This window comes from Centroberyx gerrardi, chromosome 1, assembly GCF_048128805.1.
Source record: "Centroberyx gerrardi isolate f3 chromosome 1, fCenGer3.hap1.cur.20231027, whole genome shotgun sequence".
NCBI lineage: Eukaryota > Metazoa > Chordata > Actinopteri > Beryciformes > Berycidae > Centroberyx > Centroberyx gerrardi.
Window position 1 is genome coordinate 23,108,754 of NC_135997.1, and position 25,557 is coordinate 23,134,310.

The window sequence follows — 25,557 nt, forward strand, 5'->3', positions numbered from 1 at the left end:
ATGGTGGATATTATTTTCAACTCTTCTTTCTTGGGTGATATGGGGGATCATTCCAAAAGTAAGTAAGCCGAAATGATCGCTGTTGTTTAATCTTTATTTTGCAGCGGGGAAAAGTGGTGCCAGGAGGCAGATTGTGTTCTCTTTTTTTGTATGAAACATGATGCATTTACTGTACTTACAGCGATTAACACATACTGCGAGTTCATTTTCCTAGTAGAATATTGCATATAATTCATTTTACGGCTGCGCATAGTTCTTTGAAAATTAAACAATTCAGTGTTTTGGAGTAGGAATGCTGGCAAAAGTCTCAATTTGTTACATAACACCAAGAGTTGTCCAGTCTGCAATAAAGAAGAGCTCCCTGCAGAACTGACACAAATTAGCTGGACCTTTAAAAAAAGATTATTTGAATACATGCAATTTCAGGTGCACGGGGTAATTATATGTGATAGTGGGGTTGTATGGCTGCATTGAGTCTTTGGTTACCATGCTGTGGGTTCTTTGCAGAGAAGTCCGGATTCGCGATGTGTGTAGGATGTGGAAGTCAGATCCATGACCAGTACATACTGAGAGTCTCCCCCGACCTGGAGTGGCATGCAGCCTGCCTGAAGTGCGCAGAGTGCAGCCAGTACCTGGACGAGACCTGCACTTGCTTCGTCCGGGACGGCAAAACCTATTGCAAAAGAGATTATGTAAGGTAGGCGTTTGGAAATCTTTCCTGTAAATAGCTTATGTTTCGTGTCAAAGTAAAAAGTAAATAAAATGCAGTCTAACCTATGCAGTATAGTTTATATCCAAAAGGCTGAAGGCTGCTGACTAGTAATAGAGTTAAAGCAATTGGGCCTAAGTCTGTTGTTTTTCAATGAAAAAGAAAGAAAAGAAATTTCACAGAAAGAAAGAAAATGCATTTCATATTAATCAAAATGAAGAGGTGCACGATTTTAAATAAAGCAGACCAATACCAATAACTCAAACAGTTCATTTAACCACATAATTTTATTTGTGCAGCTTTATGGAAATTTTTGCAAAAATATGCCCAGGACATATTCTGTTGTTATCCAGTAAAATATATGAAGGCATTTAATGCTAAAGAAAAAAAATCTAAATAGGCTACACCTCTCAACTCTGATTTATCAGCCAGAGTTCTTTTTTTTTAAATTATTATTTTAACATTTCCTTATATATTTCTAATTCTTCCTTTTTTTCAATTTTTTCAAATTTCAATTTTGCAGGCTGTTTGGAATAAAATGTGCAAAATGCAACCTGGGGTTCAGCAGCAGCGACTTGGTGATGCGAGCCCGGGACAACGTGTACCACATCGAGTGTTTCCGCTGCTCGGTGTGCAGCAGGCAGCTGCTGCCGGGGGACGAGTTCTCTCTGCGGGACGACGAGCTGCTGTGCCGGGCGGACCACAGCCTGCTGCTGGAGAGGAGCTCCGCAGGAAGCCCCATCAGCCCGGGACACATCCACTCCAACAGACCGCTGCACCTGGCAGGTCCGATTATTACTAGTAGTAGCCTGTGCTCATCTTGTGATAGTTATTGTTATTAACAATAGGCTAAGTATTACTTTACCAAGGTTAGAGGTCAGTAAATTAGGAATGAATTAACCTGGAAATGAAGGGATAACGACAATATTTCCTCTCTGGCTCCCTTATCTCAGACCCAGAAAACCTCTTAATTCATTTGAATCCTTAGTCCTTCAAAATTATTATTATTATGATTAGCCTTTTGGATCATTAAATGGCTGATATTTAGCACTAGGACTTTTACCACCTAAAAATCCCATTGTTTAAATGCCCTGCAAAAGTAGTGGAAGTAGCCTACTAGTAGTTAGTAGCCTAGTAGTAGTAGTAGTTAAACTAATAATAAATAATAGGCAATAATCCATACCCAATATTTTAAAAACAAATAAACAAACATAGGCCTACATACAAAAATCAGTCTTTGACTGCAATGGTAAAAAGAACAGAAATCAAAAATCAATATGAGATAATTTACTTATTTTTATTTAATTTACTTTTTTGTTTTGTTTTGCACACTTGGCCTACCTGCCCTTTCTTTGTCTATTCATTTTTAGTGATTAATGGTGTTTTTAAGTTGGCTACTTTGTTTTTGGTGTGTGTGTGTGTGTGTGTGTGTGTGTAAGGCAAAGGGTGTGCAACCTTTCTTTAGGCTAATTTCATAATTGATCTCATTAGCACTAATCTACTCGTTGCCATTATCTGAATAATCTGGTATTTCTGTCGCCACTGTCGCACTGTAGCGAGTCTATAGGAGCTGACGTCTGGTCAGCAGAAGGAAAACAGAGACAAATGTAAATAATGTTCACAAACTTCCTGCTTGGATCAGAAAGGACTCGCGGGCATGATAGTTCAAAATAATTCAAACTGTCCAATGTGATGACACAGGCCTCCAGGCTCATTTACACCTTTAGACAATTGCTCAACATTAGTTTAAAATTTAGATCGCAATAACAGGCATGAGTTTGTGTTTTTCTGATTTAATTGTAGGTTATTATTAGTAAAGGCCTCGTGGAATATGGCCCTATTTTATGGCAGCAAGATTACGGATTATTATAGGCTAATGAAAGACAGGAATGCAAGACGCGGATAAGATGAAAGTGCAGCCTTTGAACGAATTTTTCTCGTCAGTTCACCATAAGACCATTAGGCCATTTACTGTCCTAGTAACCTATTTACCTTATGGGCTACTATTCCATTTTTATTCCCATGCAAGCAGTAATGTAGTGATAGCCTAAATAAAAAAGTGGGCAAAATATGACCTCCAGGCATCTTAAGGCATCAAACCAAAACAATAAGCCTATAAACAAAAAATAAGTATATTTTCAGAAAAGCATCAATTTGTGATTTTTTTTTTGCCTTTAAAAGACCTTAACGTCATATAACTTGTATTCGTTTGATGCTACTTAGCCTTAGGCTGTGATGTAATGGTATACATTTATCTAATAAAAATTAATGTCAGCCTAAAAAGTTGGGTAAACAACAGCACTAAAAAAAAGTGGGTAAACTGAATTTAGCCTTCACTACATTGCAGCATGTAAAACGATAAGATTAAGAGTGATAGCCCAATAATAAAGAGATGACGATGATGATGATGATGATGATGATAAAAACCGCTAGTGTATTAAAACCATTCCTAGGCCTAATGACGCTGCTTTTTAACCGTCCATGAGTTCGGCCTCTATACGAGACTTCTCCGACAGATGTGACATGTCTTCCCTCCCTCCTCCGCCCTCAGCAGACCCGGTGACGGTGCGGCAGGCTCCGCATCGGAACCACGTCCACAAGCAGTCGGAGAAGACGACGCGGGTCAGGACGGTGCTGAATGAAAAGCAGCTCCACACGTTGCGGACCTGCTACAACGCCAACCCGAGGCCGGACGCCCTGATGAAGGAGCAGCTGGTGGAGATGACCGGCCTGAGCCCCCGGGTCATCCGGGTCTGGTTCCAGAACAAGCGCTGCAAAGACAAAAAGAGATCCATCCTCATGAAGCAGCTCCAGCAGCAGCAGCACAGTGATAAGACTGTAAGCATCTTCGTAAGTTACAAGCGGACAACTTTTTTACTTTTATACATATCATTATTATTACTATTTTTAAATCATAGCCCAAGGCAATGACCAGGGAGATATCCACTGTTTTAGACTGACATAAATATTTGTTAAGAAATTTCTTAACAATAGGCTACATAGCAAGAAGTAGGCTATCAAATCAATTCAAGATAAAGGTTCTTTTAACATAATGTTTTTCTTAAAATATAAATCATTTGTGTACTATATATTGTTGATAGTTTGCTTTATGATGATGACCAACTGGAGGTCATAGTTTACCCATCTATTTATTCACCACTGCATCACTGGCAATGACTAACACTGTAATTGTCTTACTCTTTCCTAAATTTGAGTTTTTACTTTGCTTGCACAATGACAGAGCACAGCTTTTCCAAATGGTTCAATTGCTATTCTGTATTCAAACTTTAAGTCAATGAATAATGAATCAATAGCTTTGGCTTCAGTTGCTTGACCTGAAGCGAACAACAGCCTTAAAGAACAGGCTTGTTCTGGCTCTAAAACACCTCTCGCTCTCAGATCATTGTTCCTTCTTTGCTCCACCCCCAAAAGGAACTGTTTGGAAAACTTGCTGCCCCAGTGTGAGAGATAAAGGGTGTGGGAACTTCTTCAGTGGTTACTACTGTACGATTATGATACATACTAAGCCATAGTGATTTTTCTCAGTTATTTTCCCAGTTAACAAATTTTACATGTTGCATTACAAATTTGCCTTTTTTATTGACATATGAAAATGCCCCTTTTGACCGAGCCAAACTATTTTGAAAACACATTGCAAAATCTAAAAAAACAAAAAACATGTATGTAAAATACACCAGTTTTTCTCATTTCTTTAAAAGTTGACAGATTGGTGACAGATGTTTCTTTGCAGAACACTGACAAATCACTGCTGACAGGTGAAAACCTTGTATCTCCAAAATGTCAACTTTTCAGGAACTAAGAAAAACAGCCTTATTTTTAGCTTGAGCACCATGCATTTTTCAGTTTATCTAATTGCTTTGGAAAAGGTTTCATAAGCCCAAAGGTTGTAAAATTTTCTCAGCCTATAGAGGAACATGTAATCCTTGCTGTTGCTGTAAAAACATGAAAATCACCCGACAGCGACCAAATGAGGCTTGTGGTGTGTTTCCCTGTCAGAACCTGCAGGGCCTCACAGGGACGCCTCTCGTGGCTGGCAGCCCCATCCGGCATGAGAGCACAGTGCAGGGAAACCCAGTGGAAGTTCAGACCTACCAGCCTCCATGGAAGGCCTTGAGCGAGTTCGCCCTGCAGAGCGACCTGGACCAACCAGCCTTCCAACAACTGGTGAGTAAGTGTGTGTGTGTGAGTGTGTGTTCAGGCCAGACTGACTGAGATGCAATGCATACAGATGCACAAATGCCTTCATGCTGCACGTAAGCTACACACAAGGTCCAAGCATTTGAATGCCACATCATGTGAACACAGACACACACAGTCAAACACACACACACACACACACACACACACACACACACACAGTGCAGACAGACTTGTGCTGCATGCATATACAGCATACTGTGAATGCTGTATATAGACATCAGACACACACAGACAGGCACAAATAGATACACACAGATGCAAATGCACTTAGACGTAATCGTGCACACACACACGTATGCACACATACATACACACACACGCACACACACACACACACATATACATACAGTGTGTCACATGAATTTTGTTGCATTCCTGGGTACCAACATGCATCATGCACACACACACACACACACACACACACACACACACACACACACACACACACAGAATGTAGATACATTGTGTTTGATACATTCTCAACAATAAAGAAAAGGAATGGAAACTGAACTGTTCAAACGAATAATCCTCCGATGCTTTTACACACACAGGTGCCAAAATAAAAGCCGACATGTATTCTGACACACTTTGTTTCTTCTGCCACTTCAGGTGTCTTTTTCTGAATCGGGGTCTCTGGGGAACTCCTCGGGTAGCGACGTGACTTCTTTGTCCTCTCAGTTACCGGACACCCCCAACAGTATGGTACCCAGTCCGGTGGAGACGTGAGACGGGGCCCTCAGGCCCACCGGTCCCCCCCTGCAAGGACAAGCAGCATGATCCCGGTCCCCTGCATGAGACCAGCTCATCACATCGCCCGAACTACAGAGAGGAAAGAGTTGTTTTTTTTTCTTTTTTCTTTTTCATTTCCTGACATGGAGGAGATGCAATGAACAAGCACTGAGTGACACCAAGAGACTCTTAAGGACCTTTTCAAAACGATACGGCCTATCCAAGTCCGGCATTCTGGAGATTTCAGTAGCAAAAAAAAAGCAGAACAGTTGTTGCATGACTTGATATGGAGAAAGAAGATGTACAGAAGACCTCTCTCGATGGATATACTACAACAAACCTTCCCTCAAATACGAATTGGAAACATTTTCATGTCGAAACAGATGGACATTCTGCTGATTTCATTGTGATCATATTGTGTCTTGTTTCTTCAACATGCGAATTTTTGATACATTTATTGCGTTGTCGAGTCCAGTTGACTCAAAATGTCTTTGTCTTAAGGTCGGAGCATGATATCCGCAAATTATTCGTGTTGTAAAATATTTTATCTTATGGGCAGGAGACAGGTTGTTTGAGCTTCTCGAACAAAAAAAGTAAGTTATTGTTATATTATTTATTGTTAGGAAAGCGATTCGTAAAGGGATTATTAACTGATAAAAAAAGAAATAAACAGCTGAATACATAAAATGTCTTCATGAACAATCTTTGTACAGGCGCAAGTCAGACCCAAAACTTGCAAACCGCCGTCGCTCTGCATTTTAAGCCAATATTCTTGAGAAAATTATTTAGATTGATATGAAATTCAGCTCTGAAATTAACGCCTGCCTCTGACTGTAAACTTAAAGAGCGACAAGTAATTAATGACATCGGTCTAAATGTGTTTTTTCTGTGCATTTATGGCGACAAAGGCAAACTCATTGTCCAAATCCATATGATTTTGACAGCGAATTATTTGTGATTTCATAACAAAAGGCTTGTTAATCAAGATGCAACGCCTATAGCCTATGGGTATACTTGGGGATTAGATCCACTACAACGTTAAATATTTGTCAAATGTAACGATTTTTAAGGAAAAATATAAACCCCTCTAACAGTAATGCGCCACAGTGGAGAGGTTGCTTGGCCTGTTCACCTATCAAGTTGGCCTGCCTGGATTGAAGCAGACCTGCAGGCTATGCTGCCTTATCATCCGTGTGATCTGCGGTGTTTTCCCCTTCAGTTATGCAGCAGGAATAAGCCACTGGTCATTTACTTTCTTGGGGGCAAATATCTGTTGTAAATTGTGCTCAGTCCAGTTTCTCTGGTTAAGTCACAACCTGGTCTAGACAGCGCGCAGGGATCGGCGACCTCTTATCTAGTCCTGGCATCACCTGCAAGCGATACACTGACTGAAGCCACAACAAACTTAACCCCCCTCCCCCCTCTTCCACCCCCCTTCCACAACCCCCACACCCCGAAAGGAACTGAGCAGAAAGCAGCTCGTAAAGGGTCACTTCTCCTCCTCGGTTTATTTTCCTTCAGTGAATTGCGTTATTACGCGCAGGTCGGCCGAGATGACAGCTCAGACCAAATGAATTGACCTCCTACACCGTGGGTTGGAAAAAAAATTAGCTGCCATGCCCCAGACGCACTGAAAATCTGTGGATAGGCCAATGAATGAATTAATATATTCAGCTACATATAGACAAATATTAAAAAATACATAATAAAAAAAAATGTTTCTAGGAGCATTTCGCTCAAATATAAAACTGTCCATTTTAACAAATTATTTAGTTTCATGATCTCATGATCAGCTCTTATTTTTCATAAAACGACTGAAACATGCTGCCAGTGGGGTGAGATAATTCCACTTGTTTTCAATGCACTTTCACTTGTATCAGGAATATTCTAGACACAAGTGTCAGTATCTTGAAACAAAGCAGAATAAGGCAGATCACACCACTTGTATCAAGAAAATGCCACTTTATTCAGTAATATTTGTATCTCACCCCACTGGCAATTTTTGCCACTTATTTTAAGAAAAATAAGATTTTAAGATTCAATAATAGACCGATTTGTTAAAATGGACATTTTATCCAGTGTCTTGCTGAAAAATATTTCTATTGTGAATATTTTTTTCTATACAAAATAAAACAAAATTCAACTATTTCAATTCTAGTAGGCTACATGGGCAGTGTCTTAATCGGAAGTTTGAATAACAAAAGAAAGATAATAGATTTGTAATTGAGCTATTTCAAATACGATAAGTAAATAATGCGAGCAGATTAAGATAACAGAGATAACTGAAGAATAACAATGGCGTTTACGGACAAGAATGCAGGCCTATTAACTCATTCCCCAAGCAGAAAATCATTGTGGACCCATTTGTTTATAACATGTGTTTCCAAAATATGGCTAATTTCGAATATATAGTTAATTCCCTATGGCTCACATGAGATACTGTAGATCATATCAAAATTAGGTTTAAAACATATTGTCAGTCAGGAATAATAGGCTATCCTTGCAGAATAATCCCAACTGTCAATTTTTGGCCAATCACTTCATGCATCTGTTACACCTAAAACCAAGGGATCATTGCAAATAGGTTTAGCATTTGAAAGATGGATATTAAAGCTTTTGTGGACAAGGGGATCAAATCTACAGGCTGTGGGGTTTTACCACAAGATAATGATAAAATATCGGGGAAATTAATCGTTTTGTCCGTTAAACAAAGTCTAACTTCTTACAGTGAGCTAAAACTCATTTAGCTTACTAATAACTGGAGTGGAATGAGAGCCAGAGAGATGATGAGAATTAATGCGGAGAAGTGCCATGAAAAGACTCACAGCATTTGCACTCACACTCACATTCATATGCACTGTTCAGCTAAAACATTATTTATAAAAACGTCGTTGAGGTGCATCTGATTTGTTTGACCAAACACTTAAACAGACTCAAACATGGACATATTTGCAAAGCAAGATAGTCCAAAGTTGTTGTTGTTTTTTTCTCTCTCTCTTTTTTTTTTTTTTTTTAAATGTATTAATATGAATTGATATTACGCCTCAGCCTGGCGCACACATGCGTTCACACTCACATTCCAGAGATCAGAGATCACGTCCTCTGACAAACATCAAATAATGCTTGAATACATGTAGTGGGCTATATCTCTCCTATCTCTTCTATCAACTGTATCAATGGGCGTGTCTCCTCAATGCGTTAAACGAGAACCAAAATAAACAGCGGTGATCCTTGTCGAGAGCGCGTGCACAGCTCGTTCTGGAAAATTATTGCAGTATAATCCTCAAAATATACGAATATACGGCCTAAACCAACAGGAACATGTTTAGGCCTTCCTACAGTGCGCCACTGTAAACTGGAAAATTACATGGAGGCCTGTATGTCAAAACGTCAACGCAGCACCTAAATCTATTTCTCACAGCTTTTAACGCCGATGAGAATGACAGCGCTTTAGCTTCTCCCAAATTATTTATAATTAACTCCAAACTCTGTCAGTGCTGCAGGAATTGCTAAACGGACGGATGCATTGAAAACGCGCCCGCCTGTGTCAAGTTGCCCCGATGCAACCAGACGCTGTCGGAGGCAATGACACCGTATCATTAATGATTAAGAAGACCGACTCATTTAAAGGTGTGATGTAATTCTCTAATTGGTAGAGGGGGTCTTCGTAATTAGATAAGTCGTCGTGCTTGGGGAGATTGCAGCGCCGCTCATTCCGCTCAGGCACTAAATGGTCACTGACTGACAGACACACACAGGTGAGCAGGATCACACACACGCGCACGCACGCACGCACGCACACATTTCTTGGGGGGCATAGAGGCAAGAAAAAAGATCACTGCCGCATTTCAAATTATTTTTGGGCAGGAGAAGGATTTTAATTGGAGCAATGTCTTGTTTTCATGGATAAACTGTTCTTGAGAAGGCAAACAAAGCTGTTTGAATAAAATACACGGTTGAACACATTTAGAGAGGGGACTGTGAGTATAGCAGGTTAAAGGGGTATAGGCTCAAGCCTCCTTTGGACGCTTTCTGCTGTGCCAAGTGACAGGCGAACAACATCTCATTTGTCTACAACAGTGGTTTTAAGAGTTTTTTTTTTCTTTCCAAGTAATTTTCCCCATCACTCAAAAGCAATTTAACAGGCAATTACATAGTAATATATACCCTGTTTTGAGGCTTTTAACCTACCAGCCCACAGAATTTTATTCAGACTACCTTTACATTGCAAGGACTAGGCTATTTTAGGGCTTTAGAGCTTTTTAATCTTTCTACAACTTACTTTTCAGGCCTGACCCATGCTTGGAAAAACATGACCTTAGAATCCTTCAACCCCAAATGTAACACTGAAGCCTCCTGAGAAAAGTTGGTTAGTCCAGGGGAAATAACACATTGTTGGTTCAGGAGGTGGATGCTGCTAACAGGTGTGATCCTACTATCCGCTATATTTCAATGCTAAAATGCCCAGAAAAAGAGAGGCGGATAGATTTTGTATACCTGTGAATACCTTTGACTATACACTGTCCTCCCTTTAATGTGTGTGTTAAGATGTAGTGAGGAGAAAGGCAGTGTGGAGCAGAGGTTACAGAGTCCAGGAGCTGACCTGCAGCGTAGGCAGACTGAATGGAAAACGCTGACTTTTTGGTAAATCAGCTCTTCACTCTGAGAATGGTAGCAGTTTCACCTCTACGTTTTCACTATTTAGTATTATGACATTTTTACGATGATGCAAAACATCATCCCCCACGGTCATCCACTGTCCACTAAACACGCATAAAGCCTTCACAAAGTAAATTAATACCGCTGCACTTCAATACAAGTTACATTTTACTGAGAAAGAGAAAGTAGTGGCTGTACTGGGGAGAAATGTTACAGCTGTAGTAATGGATGGTACAAAGTTGTATCTATTTTTCTGAATGATACTAGGCCTGTATAATCAAGTGGATAATTACTTGAGATTTGGATGTCCACTGAACAAAATGAGTTGTGGAGCTATATGAGTAATTTACAACAAGGATGTTAGCTGTCTAAATCTTTCAGGCTACACCTCAGCCTTCAACTAAATTCAGAAACTAAACAAAACATCTCCATGGTAGTATTGCGTCTTAGTGCCTTCAGGCCGTCTGTGTGGGATCATTTCCACTGATTCTCAAACTTAGAACAGTCAAGTATAGATTCTAAGGAGAAAAAAATAGATGAAAATGACAATGTCCCTCTTGTTGAATTCAAAGAAATTGTCCTTACACTACTGAATTTGCATTACTGACAGACAGTGATAAGATGTGTGTGTGTGTGTGTGTGTGTGTGTGTGTGCGTGTGCGTGTGCGGTTTCTGTGGGGGCTGTGTGAAAATTGTTACACTCGGGCCCATTGTGACCTTGCTCCGCCAGTGGGGGCCACCACCAGTCGAATTGGCAGGACAAACTTCAAGTCCAACCTCTCCTGGGAAGCATTCTGACAGGCTGAGTTAATGCAGAGACTGGAACCAGGAGGGGTTTTTTTTGTCTGAAGGAGGGAAAGGAGGAGGGAAGCAGAGGCAAGAGAATGAGAGAGCGAGTGTCTCATTTGAGCGGAGAAACAACAATGACTGGGCCGAGGGTCTCCATATAGCTTATGTGAAATTAAATCATACAGTATATTGAGAACCATAACTGCCTTTGGGAGTTAGAATATCCATCCTCACTGCTCCCCCACCAACTGAAGGCTATCAGGGAGGGATTGAGAAATTAGTAGGAACTTGGCAGAGTAATTTCTCATTAAATCCAAACTGAATGATACAATATGATGTGCCAAAACAGGCCCAGTATTTTTCTCAAAGATCTCTATATTCTATATTCTTCTATGCAGCCGAACACAGTTTTGACTCCTGTGTCAACAACAGTAAATTATGTACGGTGTTTTTCACTGTGTTTTCTCCATCCCTTGTCAGGTCTCTTAAATAGGAAATTTAAGGACCAATTTATCTTAGATGGGTAATGGCCAATTTAACATCTAGTGACAAGAATTTAATCATCTCTACTCTTGGGTTACGGTGATAATGAAAGGGCAGCGTCAACATCTCGGTGTAGTACGGGGCTACTTGTGTTCTATCGATCCTGGGGAATGGATGCTGCTTTTATGGGAAACTGACACAATGAGTAAATATCCACATATTATCCTTTAAACTTTTAAAAGCACAGAGGCCAACAGGGGAGGGGATATTTTTGAAAGGTGCATTAAAAAAATAAACAAATATTGATTTTTTTTTTAAAAAACAGAATTTTGCTTTGGGTGGTTTGGTGACATTTTGTGACCGTCATTTTTTATTTTTAAAGCCGCAAAACAGTTTTATCCAAGCATTGATTTAAATATATTAGTTGCAGTAATACATGAGAGGAAAACAAGAATACAAATTTTGCACAGTTGTACAGTGACTTTTCATTTTAATGGGTATTTAAAGTAACTTTGTACCCTAGCTGTAGAAGGACAGCAAGGCATGATCTCATATCCCACTGTACTTTAGATGAACCTGCAAAGGAGGAAATTGCAACAGCAGCAGCTAAACTGCAGTGTTACACCCCACGACTCAGGTCAACCGGGTACAGAAGCTGTGTGTGTGTGTGTGTTTAAATCAATACGTGTGTGCTCTTGTGTGTGCACATGTGAGTATCTGTGTGTATCTTGCAATGTGTGTGCACACTCCTGTGTGTGTGTGTGTTGTGCAGGGTTGGTGACCAGACTGCAGGCTCACCTGGAACACACACAGAGCGCCACAGTCAGCCACTCTGGTCCCGCTGCTGAGACAGTGTCAGAGCTCCGTAAATCACGCCGCCCCACCCACGCGTAAATCTGCAGCAAAAACAACACACAAACGCCCATTAGGAGGAGAGAGGAAGGTTGGAGCCGCCCCACTCGACAATGACTCGCTATAAAACACAATGAAGGCTCACCTGTGCTTGCCTCCCCCTTTGACAGGACCAAACTGTCATTAGCCAAACTAGGAAGACAAACACTTGTCATTGGAATGAAACAATGAGGCATTGAGGGCGAGTTGCTTATAGGATGAGAAAAAGGCTTCAAAAGGTTTCAGGGAGACACTCTGACGTTCATCAGGCTCATCTGTGTCGGTTCAGGAGTTCAAGAATGTTTTCAGGAAGTCTTCCTGTAGATTTAGTACTAAAGTTCATTTAACCTTCTGACTCAAGTGAGTTGGAATGGAATTGGAACAAACTATAATTACGGTGTACAAAGTGGAAGCTGAAATCTAAATGCCACTGATATACTGTCTCCGTCAGATGAAAACATTGTATCTCAAAAGGGTCAGCTTTTCACATGGTAAGGAAAAAAAAAAACTTTCGATTTGTATTGATTATCTTTCATTTTTTTAAATATACTATAGGTAATTGTATAGGTTTCACAGGCCTTATGGTTCTGAAAGTTATTCAGTGTATAAATGTCCAGATAAACTTTCAATTCAAGTTGAAAAAAAAGGTTATAATGTTCTAACACGACAGCAGGGCAACATCCACCTTACCACACACACAGTTAGTTCAAGAGCGAATCTACAGAAGTAAGGACAGATGGAGAGAGAGACAGAAAGAGACAATGAGAGAGAAAGAGAGGAAGAAAGAGAGAGAAAGAGGGGGAAAAAGAGTGGGAGGGCTCTGCCTGGCCAACTGCAGCGACCCCCTTTCTCCCAAGGCGTTACTGCCACTTTAAGAAATGAAGCAATATCATTAATGGAGGCCTCCCAGGGCTGACATCTTGCTCCAATTCACCAGTCCCCGTCCATCACACCATTACGGTGGGCCCAGCAATATTAAAATCCAATCACTCCTCTGGCTAGTTTGATTAAGGAGGGCAACCATACAAAGCGGGGCTCTGACCCATTGTTGCCTCTGCCAGGGAGTCCCAGGAGGCTGCAGCAGGTTTCTGGCCCCAGCAGACAGCCGGGGCAGGCTGCTTCATGGTCACTGTGGACGCTCCTGTGCTGAGCAGAACCTGGTGTGCGACTCTTATCCCGATCTGGGATGTTCAGAGGTTTATTTTTATGGCTTTCCGCTTTATTTGTCCGTGTGCAGTGAAGGGTCACATGGAAAATGGAGGAAAGAGACGGGGGGGGGGGGGGCGACGATGGTCATGAGCCAGACATAAACCTGTAAAGTCACAAGCACATGGCTCGTGGCGGCCCACACACACACACACACACACACACACACACACACACACACCCCTAGATTCTTTAAAAGGGCAAAAGTTACGAGGCAAACAAATAGAAAAGTAAACATAATCATTTACAGCTTCAAATGACATTTATGCTTGTGTTTAGTGCCTTGCTCAAAGACACATCAACGCCATTGAAGGAGGACAGACTAGCACTGTTTCACCTCCTCCATCCGGACTTTCCTCCAAACTGGATTAGAACCAGCAACTCCCAAACTTGCTTTTCTAACCTTCAGGCGGCCACTGGCCCATCCGGGGGTCACGTCGGTAAATTGTGTCTGGGAAAAAAGGCAGCATCACAGGTACAGACCCCAGAGAGCACAGCCCGAGCCAAATTGAAACCAGAAGGCCAGGGTGAGCCTCCTCGACCACAGTGACATAAATTACTGGGATTTACAAGATTTTTAAAACACTTTTAACAATACTCCCCTTTTAATGCGCTCTCTGTTTAATAATGCACTTTAGGTTTTAAGAGCATGATAAACAAACCAATAATTCACTTTTTTATCATCTGAGGGTGAAGCCCTTCAGGACCGCGTTCTACAGCAGCGTTCAAAGGGGCCTCGGACGGATCAAATGAAGGGCTGTCGCAAGATGTTTTGGACAACACTGGAGACGTAGCCGTTGATCTCCTTGCTCTCGTGAGGATAAAAGTACACAGAGGTTCATCTTCCCAAGAATAGGGCAAAATTTCAAAGGGACACTGATACCGAAAAGGAATAAACATACAATGTTATAGCAAAGGTCATGAGCCGGTGTCATGTTATGGGAGTCTTCTGAAGAAAGAGTCTTGAGTCATGTGGATGCCACGCTGCTTATCCTATGTAATAGGATGTGGCATGTATTTTATGTAAGAGGAGAACCTGTGATGCTTCTATTTAAAATTTAAATAGATGATAAACAATGTCAGGACCTAAAGGGAACAAAACTATAAAGCTAAATTACATTGGGCACAACAAAAGCTAGAATAATCTCCTTGTCCAGTAATGTTAAAGTTCAATTCTATTCTATTTTATTTTATTATATTTTTGCCTTTTTTTTTTTGCCTAATATTTTTGCCTTTCTGCTCTTTTTCTCTGTGTGCTCCAGTCGCGTCTGTGTGTGTGAGATCTGGGAATCCTCACAGTAGCATCTGGTTGAGTTTTGAGTGTGTGAAGCTTCACAGGATAAGTCAATGATTCTCCCGGCTGCCAAGACGTATAAAGGGGACCGGGCAAGAGAAGGGTTTCATAAATCCAAAATGAAATTCCCGGATTATTAATCTTTCAGCAGGGACTGAATGTAACAATGTGAAAAAAGAAAAAGCATGTAAGAACAGTCTCCCTTTAGGGGCCGAGGCACCACGCTCATAAATGTAAGAATCCAGAGGTGGCAGGATGGGAGACAACTGATGTCTGTGTTAGAGCGAGGAGCTGGAACTGAATGCACACGGGCAGGCACACACTCACACACACACACAGACACACATAGACACAAAGACAGATAGAAACACACATACACACTCTAGCACGTGTGTATGCATACACACACATATTCCAACGCGCTACCAGCCACCACAAATCACTGGGCCATCTCATATAATCCTCCACCAGCTAGTGCCGCAGCATCAAACATCCAAACAAATTGTCCTTCGTCAAATGCTCACTGCAGGGAAGACATAAAACAAGAGCAGATAGCTAGCCGGGGCTGCAGGGCTGGATCTGGAGCAGCAGCAGCCTCTCTGCAGCTCCCAGGAACAGGACAACAAGGGCTTCGCTGCTCTCAGCCTCTCCTGCATTTAACTGTCACTTGCAACTTTTGTGAAAGTGATTTTAGGGGATAGAAATAGTATTGAAGAGCCACTTGATAAGTCAACTGGGAGTTCCTCCTGCATGATTTCTTTTCTTCAGAGTGAATGCTTTTCCAAACAACTCCTCTTTGGGGCGGGGCAACAGTGTAGCAGCAGTACAGCAAGCATATAAGAAGTAAGGCTGCTATGATGGTTACATTTAAGCTTCATATATAAGGTCCAGCATCCAGCAGTTTCAGTGTGTTGTGCTGTTGATGTGGAAAGTCGGTGTAGTTTATTACAGTACTCCTTTTGGTGTTAAAATAGCTATCAATGTTCCACAACCATTATTATAAAATTGCAATGATTTTAGTGTGAATAAAATGAGGCTTTGTTGTTCAGAGCAGCACTGAACTGAGCAGGGCTGAGCTTCTTTTGCAGGGAATAAGGAGAGAGTCATGACATGCTTGGGCAAAGAATTTCTTCACAATGAACCATAACTGTTCTCACGGTCATCATTTCAAAGAAAAACAAAACAAAACGAAGAGTCTGATCAGATAATCATAGCTCAAATATTAATTATCAGCACTGAACGCTGAACAGAGTCCACACAGCATCATTTACAGACTTCAATTAAAAGCATCGACAACCATCTGAAGTGATGAATCAGGCTTTAACCACAGGGTGTCTATTTCCCAACTCTAAATAGCATCTGTTTTCAAACAGATCTTTACCCTTTTTACAGCATCCCATTACGTAAGCTCTGAGGAAACAAAGAGGGCGTAAACTCAACTCACTGGAACACAAACACAGCCGCAGACAAGCTAGTTGAAGAGGGTCAATGGTGCGTCCTAGAGTACTTGTGTACAATGACTGTGAACTGAAGTTAAGGGCAATGCCATTAATGTGTATGTGTGGATTAGGTGGTAGAATGGGGGAAAATAATATTGAAAAGAGAGGAATATCTGGCATGATTTATACATTAAAAATGTAATTGTATTTCACGGAAAGATGACCTAAATATAGATATATATAAAACAATGCATTAAACCTGAGGTGGTCTGGAAATCCTTGCCTGCAGCTGAAAAACAAATGTGACTGTTGCAGCGAATACATTGGCGTATCTGAAAGTAACACAGATTACCCAGGAGGCTTAGGTAGGTCAACAACACTGGTCTCTGTCCGTAAATAAGCCCCCACTGGGCTGAAGGAGGTGGGCGTGTGTGAATGTATAAAATGACTACAACCCAGTTCCTGTTACCTTCCTTGTCTAGACACCTTGAACATCCTTTACGCTGAGATCGGAGATGTGTTGAGCAATGGACACCTTCACAAACATCAGCCCTGCATGCTGTCCCCCAAAACACACACACACACACACACACACACACACACACAGAGACACACTCACACAGCAGATCTCCATCTTTCTCTCCATGCATAAGCTGGAAGTGGGCATGGTCAGGTTACTGATAAGAGAGAGGGCACGGCTGTATCTGGGAGATCTGAGAGATGCCGAGAGCCCTTGTGCAAAGGAAGCTAGACTTAAGCTGCTGTGGGGACTTATCTTAACAGTTTCCTATACCACCTACTGACAGATCCTGCGACTGTGTAAATTCCTCTGCCCTCTGAAATGACTCTGGGCAGACAATGAGACGACACTTTGTGTATTGACGTGTGCTATAACACAGAGAACAGAGGACATTTTACAAGGTATGCGGGAGACCAAGACAAACACAAGTTTCAGGCGGCGCAAACTGTTCTTAAAAATCAGTCAGTCCTTGAAATGAATAAAGGGAACAGCAATATAGTTTATGCCTTTTGTATATGAACGCAAAATCGTGACAAGAGACGTGTATGTATGATATTTATTTGTATGAATTTGAACAATTTAGCTTTATAATAATAATAATAAGAAGAAACTTTATAAAGCACTTTTCAAAACACAGTTACAAAGTGCTTTACAATTAAATGAATTGATAATTTGATTTTGCTTTGATTATATGGCATGTAAAAGAAGTCTTAATTGGTAACAAGTGACATACGTAAAAATATCCCAATTAAATAGTGATATAGTGTCAAAAACTAGCCTCCACAAAATTCTTGGAGGATGATTCAATATATATCCTGAAGACCAGGAGTGGAAACATGGCCCAATGTTATTGTACAAATGACGGTGTATAAGTCACTCCTGAGATGGCTTTTGTGCTATTGGGAAGAGTTATTTATATCCTAAGAGCAGGGGGCATTCATCATCTGGGGTAGTGGTTCCCCTTCAAAGTTCTCCTTTTTATGACGTGCATTATTTCTCGTGCACACACATAAACAAAGCCAGGGCTGCCGGCACTGAATCAGCAGACTGTGTCACCGTGTGGCCCCCGGGTCAGGCCAGCTTTCTTGTGCCGCCAGTGCTTACATTAGCATGTGAAAGGCTAAAGCTGTTCCAAATATTCCCTCTAAACATTTATCCTGCCCGGACTCCGCATGGAAAAATTCCAGGCAGCGGGGATGACTACAGGGTGCAACAAGGGAAGTCAAGATGCTAATAACATTGTGTCATGATAAACAAAAATAAATAAATACATGTTTAGACCAAATACATTCAGTACCAGTATCAGAAATAAAGAATTCTCCCAACATTGCCCCAGAATGTGAATAAGAAAATCAATATCACCTTCTTTGGATGATTTGTGATTTTTGAGTTCACTTTGATTCAGGAAAATAACATGTTTTTTTTTTATAATTAAAAACATTTGTCAAGAGCTGCACAGTAGCTTATATATTTAAATTTTATTTCCAGATTTGCGATTTCAAAATGGGTTTAAAATAAGTTCCAAACATTTAATGCCAGGACATCATCAAGCATCGTCAAGCTTGTCCATAATGTGGCAGGCAGGCAGGCACCAGGAGTCTGTGTTTACATTGGAAGTGCCTGGAAATGAATTTCCCCACACTACTCTCATTTGTCTTATCATTCTGTAAATGTGTTGCCTTGATGGTGGAGGAACACTTTTATAAAATCCAAAAACAATTTTTTTTTTTTTTCTTTCCTCAACTACAACAACATTCCCTCCATGCCTCTCTATATACAGTAGTAGCTGCTGAGGAGCAGCCAAAGGTGAAGAAACAGCATCTTGTAACTTGCAGGCATCCACACCCCCAAGTTTAGCCACTGCACTGCTGCACATTTTTTAAATTAGTAGAGTGCGTCTGTTGGGGGAACACGGGGGAACATATAAATATTCAAAAGGTACACGTCGTATTCCCAGTCTGGTCATTCTGTTAACTTTTCCACACTGCAAGCTGAATCATCTGTCATTCACTCTAATTTAATCATCAGCCACTCTCATTCAATTATCCAATATAATATGTAAATGAGGCGAACAATGGCCAGCTCATGCTAATTATGTACATCAGAATAATTAAATTGGATAGAAGTGGTGGAGGGGAACTGAACTATCATAAAATGGGGAGCAGATTCTTTAATTAAGGCTGCAAAAATTTTATTAGAATCTGTAATCTGCCCGTAAATTGTTGAATGGTGGCCACACACAGGGGGGACATTACTCTTATTGGAAAGCTCTCCCTGAAGACTCGCTGAGGGGAGCACCAAGGGATGAGGCTGATATCAAGGGCAAATCCATCCTAAAACAGAATTCCCTTTTATTATTCCAATGATCTTGGACTGTTCGCTCTAGATTTGTGAACACACACAAGTTGCTTCAGAAGACTGTAATCCATCATCAGTCATTAAAGGGGCACTTTTGGATCTGCTCAGTTGACAATGAACGGCAAACTGACTTTGTAGAAATAATAACAGCAGCCAGGGCATTTTTATGGGGATTAGAGCACATGTTTTCTCCATAACTATTACTACAATGAAATAAAGCTGATTTGAATGTAAAACCTCAAACAAACAGTCTGAGTCTGCAAATCAATGTTTGGTTCCCATATGACCTTGCAGATTCAAGTCTTGATTCTCTGGTTTACTGGTTTAAGATAGAGTTGTTAGCGGTCAGTAATATAACACTATCCAAACATTGTATGAATAATGTCAATGCTGTTTTAAGGTAGATTTTCACTTTACAGTAAGTAGAACTAAATAATGACCAGCGGCTGCACACTGCGCCCCTGTGCCAAGGCGGCGGAGCATGCCTGGCAGCCAGTTAGACACAGAGAAACATCAGCCCTAATCCTCTCCTCTACTACTGCATGCATGCAGGCACTGCTGCCTCCCTACAACAGACCAGCCATGTCCAGCAGCACAACACAAAACAGTCTGCCATGGGCCACACAATGGCTCACTCTGAAGACCAGCAGACAGCAAGCAGCAGGACCCGGCCCGAGGTGCCGAAGCCACTGAAATATTTACAGAGGTGTGTTTTGTTGCTTTTGTGCTGAGTGATTGAAGAGGGAGACCTCTGGGGCAGTCCCCTTCCCCGCTGTTTATACACTCTCTCTGGCCTCTTGGGTGACTTTAATGAAGACTCACTGGCAAAATAAAAATAAAAATCAATTAAATTAATCAAAAAGTTATGCAGCAGAAAGTGATTATTCTCGACAAATTTAGAATTTAAAATTTTAATAGTTTAATTTCAAAATAAGATATTTGTGACTTGAAAGAAATTACACTCCCACTGAAATCAATTTCAAAGTGATTGCTAGTAGCATTTTGAAATGAAACACTTAAAATTAAGGATGTCCTTAAAAATGACAGTTACGTGTTAATGTGCATCTGCGTGTGTGTTTGTACTTGTTTTTTTGGGAGGGTGGAAAAATATGCAGAGGTGAAAGTTTGGACATTTTGATAAAAAAACTCTGAAAGAGTTTGATTCACTTGGCTCATATATGATCCATCACATTCTGTGCAGACAGACAACACCTCTGCCCTGCACCCAGCCAGTCACTGTAACACCATGGTATATCCTGCCCCGGCCCAGACAGTATTTGTTAAACATGTCAGGGTGACAGAGCAGCAGCGGGTCAGGAGCACCGCAGATGAAGTCAGGAGTAAGTTTGAGTGAGGATGTAGGGACGTGTAAACTGACACATGACACAATGCCCTTTCCACTATCTCCTCCTATTCTGATATATCGATGGTAGATATACATACACATAGCAGATATAGCATACAGCAGGGGATAGCAGAAAGGCTATCAGTTATATTCAGCATCATCCTGGTAATATATAATGCATAATGTTATTACTAATTGAGCTGGTTTAGCAGACATATATTAAGCTAAGTCTTTGATAAATCATTTTTCTTGATTGACAGAAACTTTGGACTAAGACTTAGTTCATGTGTATGAAAATGGCTCATTTAGACATACAAAGAGTAGAGTGAGCAAGTCTGAAACAATCCAGACAGTGTAATGAACTTTAATGTGTATGTCTATGCTTGACCCTTACTAGAGCCTTACTGTGTGTCTGTCTTCTTGGCTGATAGGGGAACATCAATTCTGGCTTCTAATTCTGGCTTCACCGTTTTTGTTGAATCTGAAGTAGATAATACATTGGCTTTCAAATGGATTGAAATTACCTTGAGATCCCGCTGGAGAACACACAGGCTGAACCTGCGAGAGGAAGCCTTTGCAACAGAATGCTGATGCTCTCTTGGCTTAAATCCAATCAGGTCTTTTCTATGTTTTGTACAAGAGGTGAAAGCAGGCTCACCCTCTGCTTTGGTGAATTTGTTTGTGGCTTTATGAGAGGGTGAAGGCAGATGGCATCCACTTTGTTAGCTGTCGATCAAGAGGTAAATAACTTTAAAAGTAATTTAAGTATTCACCATCCTCCTTGTTACAAATGAATTAATTGTTGGCGTATACAAGGCGCTTGTCAGAGCAAACATGGCATAGTGCATTATTTGTTATAAAACAGATAGTTGTAACCAAGCCTTGTGATTGGCTAAGAGGCAATTATACATTGACATTTTTCACAGCACCCTGTGGCTGTGGTGCAATTATTTCACCTGTCCTATTATCAATACACCATGAAATACAGTGCTATAGAAGCACATTTTTTCTGTTAATAATGGCTCATTTGTAGTTTTGCATTTTGCATTGACATTTGGACCAAAACTAGCCTTGTATCAAAAGAGTTTAATTGAAAAAGCAAATTTATCATGTTTGCTTTAATTTGTGTCTCTCACAAAGCCTTGGTCATGAATAGGACCCAGTATTGTCAGCTATTTTTACTATCCTGTAGCACTATAAACACACACTGTGCTGGTATGTCATGAATTTTCTTATCCAGAACATAACAAATCTTACTACGCTTTCATGTCAGCAGGCGAGCCAAACCACTGCTCACACTCATACCTGTATCCTGATTTAGTGAATAACAGACTGTACAAATTTAGAAGTGTTTACCTTTGTCACTATGACATTTTAGGTAGTCAGCATTAGTCAGAAGCCCTGTATATATTGTAGGCAGAACTATGACATGTGTGCCTGCTTAATTAAACCTGAATCATTGACCTTTTTGTCCGTCTCTCTGTCTCATCCTTGACCGGTCCTGGGTTTACGTCGGCCAGAAACCTTCAAGAGTCTCAAAGCCTATTTTCTCAGCTTCTACAAAAGTTAGGGAGGATGGGAGGAAATCACAGATTACCTCAGATGTAATCACAGAATAACATAAATATATGAATTACATCCCGGCTCCTGTCCTCCCCAACTGTTTGTTTGCTGCTGGTGTAGTGTCTGTTTCCCTGAGAAGCAGGGAGATTTCTGCTATTGTTGGATGAAAACCTTTTATCTTCAAAAAGGGAACTTTTCATGACAAAGCTTACTTCATTAGTGTTTTTGAAATTATACAGCTGTATTTTTGTACGGGTTTCATACATATCTGAGGCTTACTCTGTACATAAAGGACTGTGCATACCATAAATTCAAGCTATTTATGTAAAAAAGCAGAACTCGAGTTAAGAAGTTTATACATTAAAGCAGCATTCTGGGCTAGGCTGGTCCACTAGTTGTGCTGTATGTCGGCCCTGCCTCGTCTGTCCCTGTGATGGATTAGCAAGGGTCAAAGGTCACACCACGTTTATGCTCACGGAGGAAACGTCCTTTCCTAATGACAGCTTAGAAGCACAATGAGAATGCCTTTCCCAATTACCAGCACATCAGGTTGGACCACAAGGTGATGGGGCTAGTTTGTGAGCTGCCTGAATCATTGGGATGCATGCTAATGAGAATATGATGCACTTTGATGAATTAGTTGCTGTACACAGTCATGTGTGTGGTGTGCAGTAAATGTGACTGTAGGGGTTGGATTAGTTGTCTAATGTAATGAAAAACTTCAATACCAATGTAATGATAATGATGATTCTTAGGTTAATAATAATAATAATAATAATATTAATAACATGGTAAAACAGTCACATTGTGGGAAATAGTTTTTTTTTTGTGCTTTTTATAGATTATTGATCTTTGCATATAGAGCTTTAAAATGGTATGTTACATAGGGGTCAATTCATATTTTAGTTGAATTTTAAATTAAAAAGCTTTTTTTATGTCTAATGTGTCTTCTGTAAAGTTAAATGAGCCTGGGTTCATGGTATTTGGTCACATTGGTCAGTATCATCTGGAAAAAAATAAGAACAGCAGAAACAAGGTTTCTGTCGGACACCATTGACAAACAACCCTTCACCTTAAATTTTGATATTGCATAAGACACAATAGGAAGACATGCAGGCAACATGTCACACTTTGAGATGTGCTGCACAAACACCACCAAGCTAATGCGCTGAAGGGATCTTCCTCTGGACAAGCCATAAGCTTGTTTTTGCTCACCATAGAGTCTAACTAACTGCATCTGCTTACTGTAAGAGCCTTTGCAGCAGAGTCTGAGCCAAGAAAACTCCTCTCTACCTTTAAAGTCTTAATGGAATTCCGCTAATAGCTACTGAGGTGTGAAGTTGCTCCTCTTCCTGATAAACTCCAAGGACTGCAATGACAGAACAATCAAGTTTTGTTTGATAATAACTAAGTTACCAAATTACGTAAGACCTAAGACCTAACTAATCAAATAATTATGTTTGACAACCACAGGACTAGCACAAGGACCAAGCAGGATTACTGGTCCTGTAAAATGCCATTCTCACGTCACTTCATGAGTCGGTTACTTTTGCAAATCATGACTCAAATGTATAATTTACAGACTCTACAGCGTGCAAAAATGACTGGCAGCTTGTCAACCAAGCAAGAAAATGATGTCGAGGTTTTAAAAGATCCAGATCCAAGACCCGAGGTCCAGGTGTCTTGAGTCCACATCCTGAAAAGGAATCCTTGTTCCCAGATGAAAGGGGGGAAAGCAACATACTGAAAAAGTGATGATTTGAATTAACACGATTACCTCTAATAAAGTAATCATGTAATTAGCCTCTAATCCTCAGTTCAACCCAATAAATGTTAAAGTTGTCCACTGCAGATACACAAACAAACACAAATCTGTCTGATCTCCCAGAGTGCTGCAACTTAAACCCCTTAAACCGATTCATAATGAGTCAGCAAACATTTTCATTACAAATTTGGACCACTTTTCCCCCTAAATAAGAGAGCCAAACTTCCTCCTATAAATGCCATGAGCAGGTATCCCTTACTCTGTGGCATGCTAAGCACAGGATGGAGACCTGAATGCCAATACCTCCACAGTGTAAGGGCCTGATTGTGTGTGGGGTTGCCTGGTCACACTTAATGCTGTACTGAGATACCTGAGCATGGTTATGACTATTGTACATCAGCCAACTCCTCTCCATGGCTCTCCTGTCCTCTGAAAGCCAGTCAAGGGAAGAAGGGAGGCTCATTTCCACCTCCTCCCACTAAAATCAATGCATCTCTTGGACACCGGAGGGTCGGGCCTGTCAAATGGCACTAAAGAGACACCATTAGGTCTTCAAAGGGCCACAGGTTACTGCTTGATGTACTCATCTGGGACAGCACTAAAGACAAGTGTGCCTCTGTGCTAAAGGTAAGTAGAAAGGATAGATGCAGGACGGGGCAAGGAAGACACATTTTGGAGTAAACGAATAATCAAGTGCAATCTCATGATCTCTTCTCTTCTCTTCTCTTCTCTTCTAATCTTCATTCTCTTCTCTTCTCTCTTCATCTTGTCCCATTTGCAAGATAAGATGCAGGTTTATGTCTGCTGTCAAAATGGCAGACTAAAAAGAATATTGTCATTGAAATATCAGTATTCCAAGAGCAGCTGTCTCCATTGAGATTTTGAAAATGCAGTTTTTTTTTCCAGATCCTCAACCAGAAGCATCACAAAGCCTTACTGCCATCTCTTTGCTGGTGAACACAGCTAAAGCATTCCCAGACATAAACCCCTCACACACAGTATTATCCACAACTATATAGGTTACATTCTCTGGCTACTGTGCAGAGCGGGGTTATGGTGGTGGGACTGTGGAATGAGTCAGAGAACTAACGGCGGGTTTCTCACACATATTCAGTGACAGGCATGCAGCCGATCAAACAGCTGGCTGTCATTATAGCACAGCAGCTGGGCTGGACATGGGCACCGATGGCAATGACTGGACACAGACAGGAATCAGTCACATAAATGTGAGATGTGCCATGCTGCTGTACCAGACTGTTTCTGTAACAATCTGTGGATCATTTTCAATGTAGAAGACAAACAATGACATTAACAGTTTGGATTTATTGGTGATATGCTAACAAACAAACAAATGGAAACACGCTGAGTCAGTCACATGAATCAAGCTTTTTATTTTGGTGACATCTTTCGTAAGACTAGTAATGCTGTCTAAGTATTTGCTGTGGTGTTTTTGCACTGCCTTTCCCAGAGATCATTTGGCAATCAAACAGTGCAGGCAGTACTGCAATTTCATTTCCATGTATTTTCTGTTGATGACTTTGGTACTGGTCTGTTCAGCCTTGGTGGCTATCGCTGCTCATACTAAC

General features: G+C 40.8%; 1 protein-coding gene across 2 annotated transcripts; it reads left to right on the forward strand.

Annotated features, from left to right (window-relative positions):
• Positions 1 to 5,656, forward strand: isl2b (ISL LIM homeobox 2b). 2 transcript variants are annotated; one of them, XM_071910503.1, is made up of 6 exons: positions 1 to 58; positions 508 to 697; positions 1,233 to 1,495; positions 3,261 to 3,547; positions 4,727 to 4,894; positions 5,540 to 5,656. In XM_071910503.1, the coding sequence occupies exons 1-6, from the start codon at positions 1 to 3 to the stop codon at positions 5,654 to 5,656; spliced, it is 1,083 nt and encodes a 360-aa protein (XP_071766604.1). The 2 variants fall into 2 exon arrangements, with proteins under 2 accessions (XP_071766604.1, XP_071766605.1); XM_071910504.1 differs by having other exon boundaries at positions 3,264 to 3,547.
• Positions 5,657 to 25,557: the final 19,901 nt, after the last annotated feature.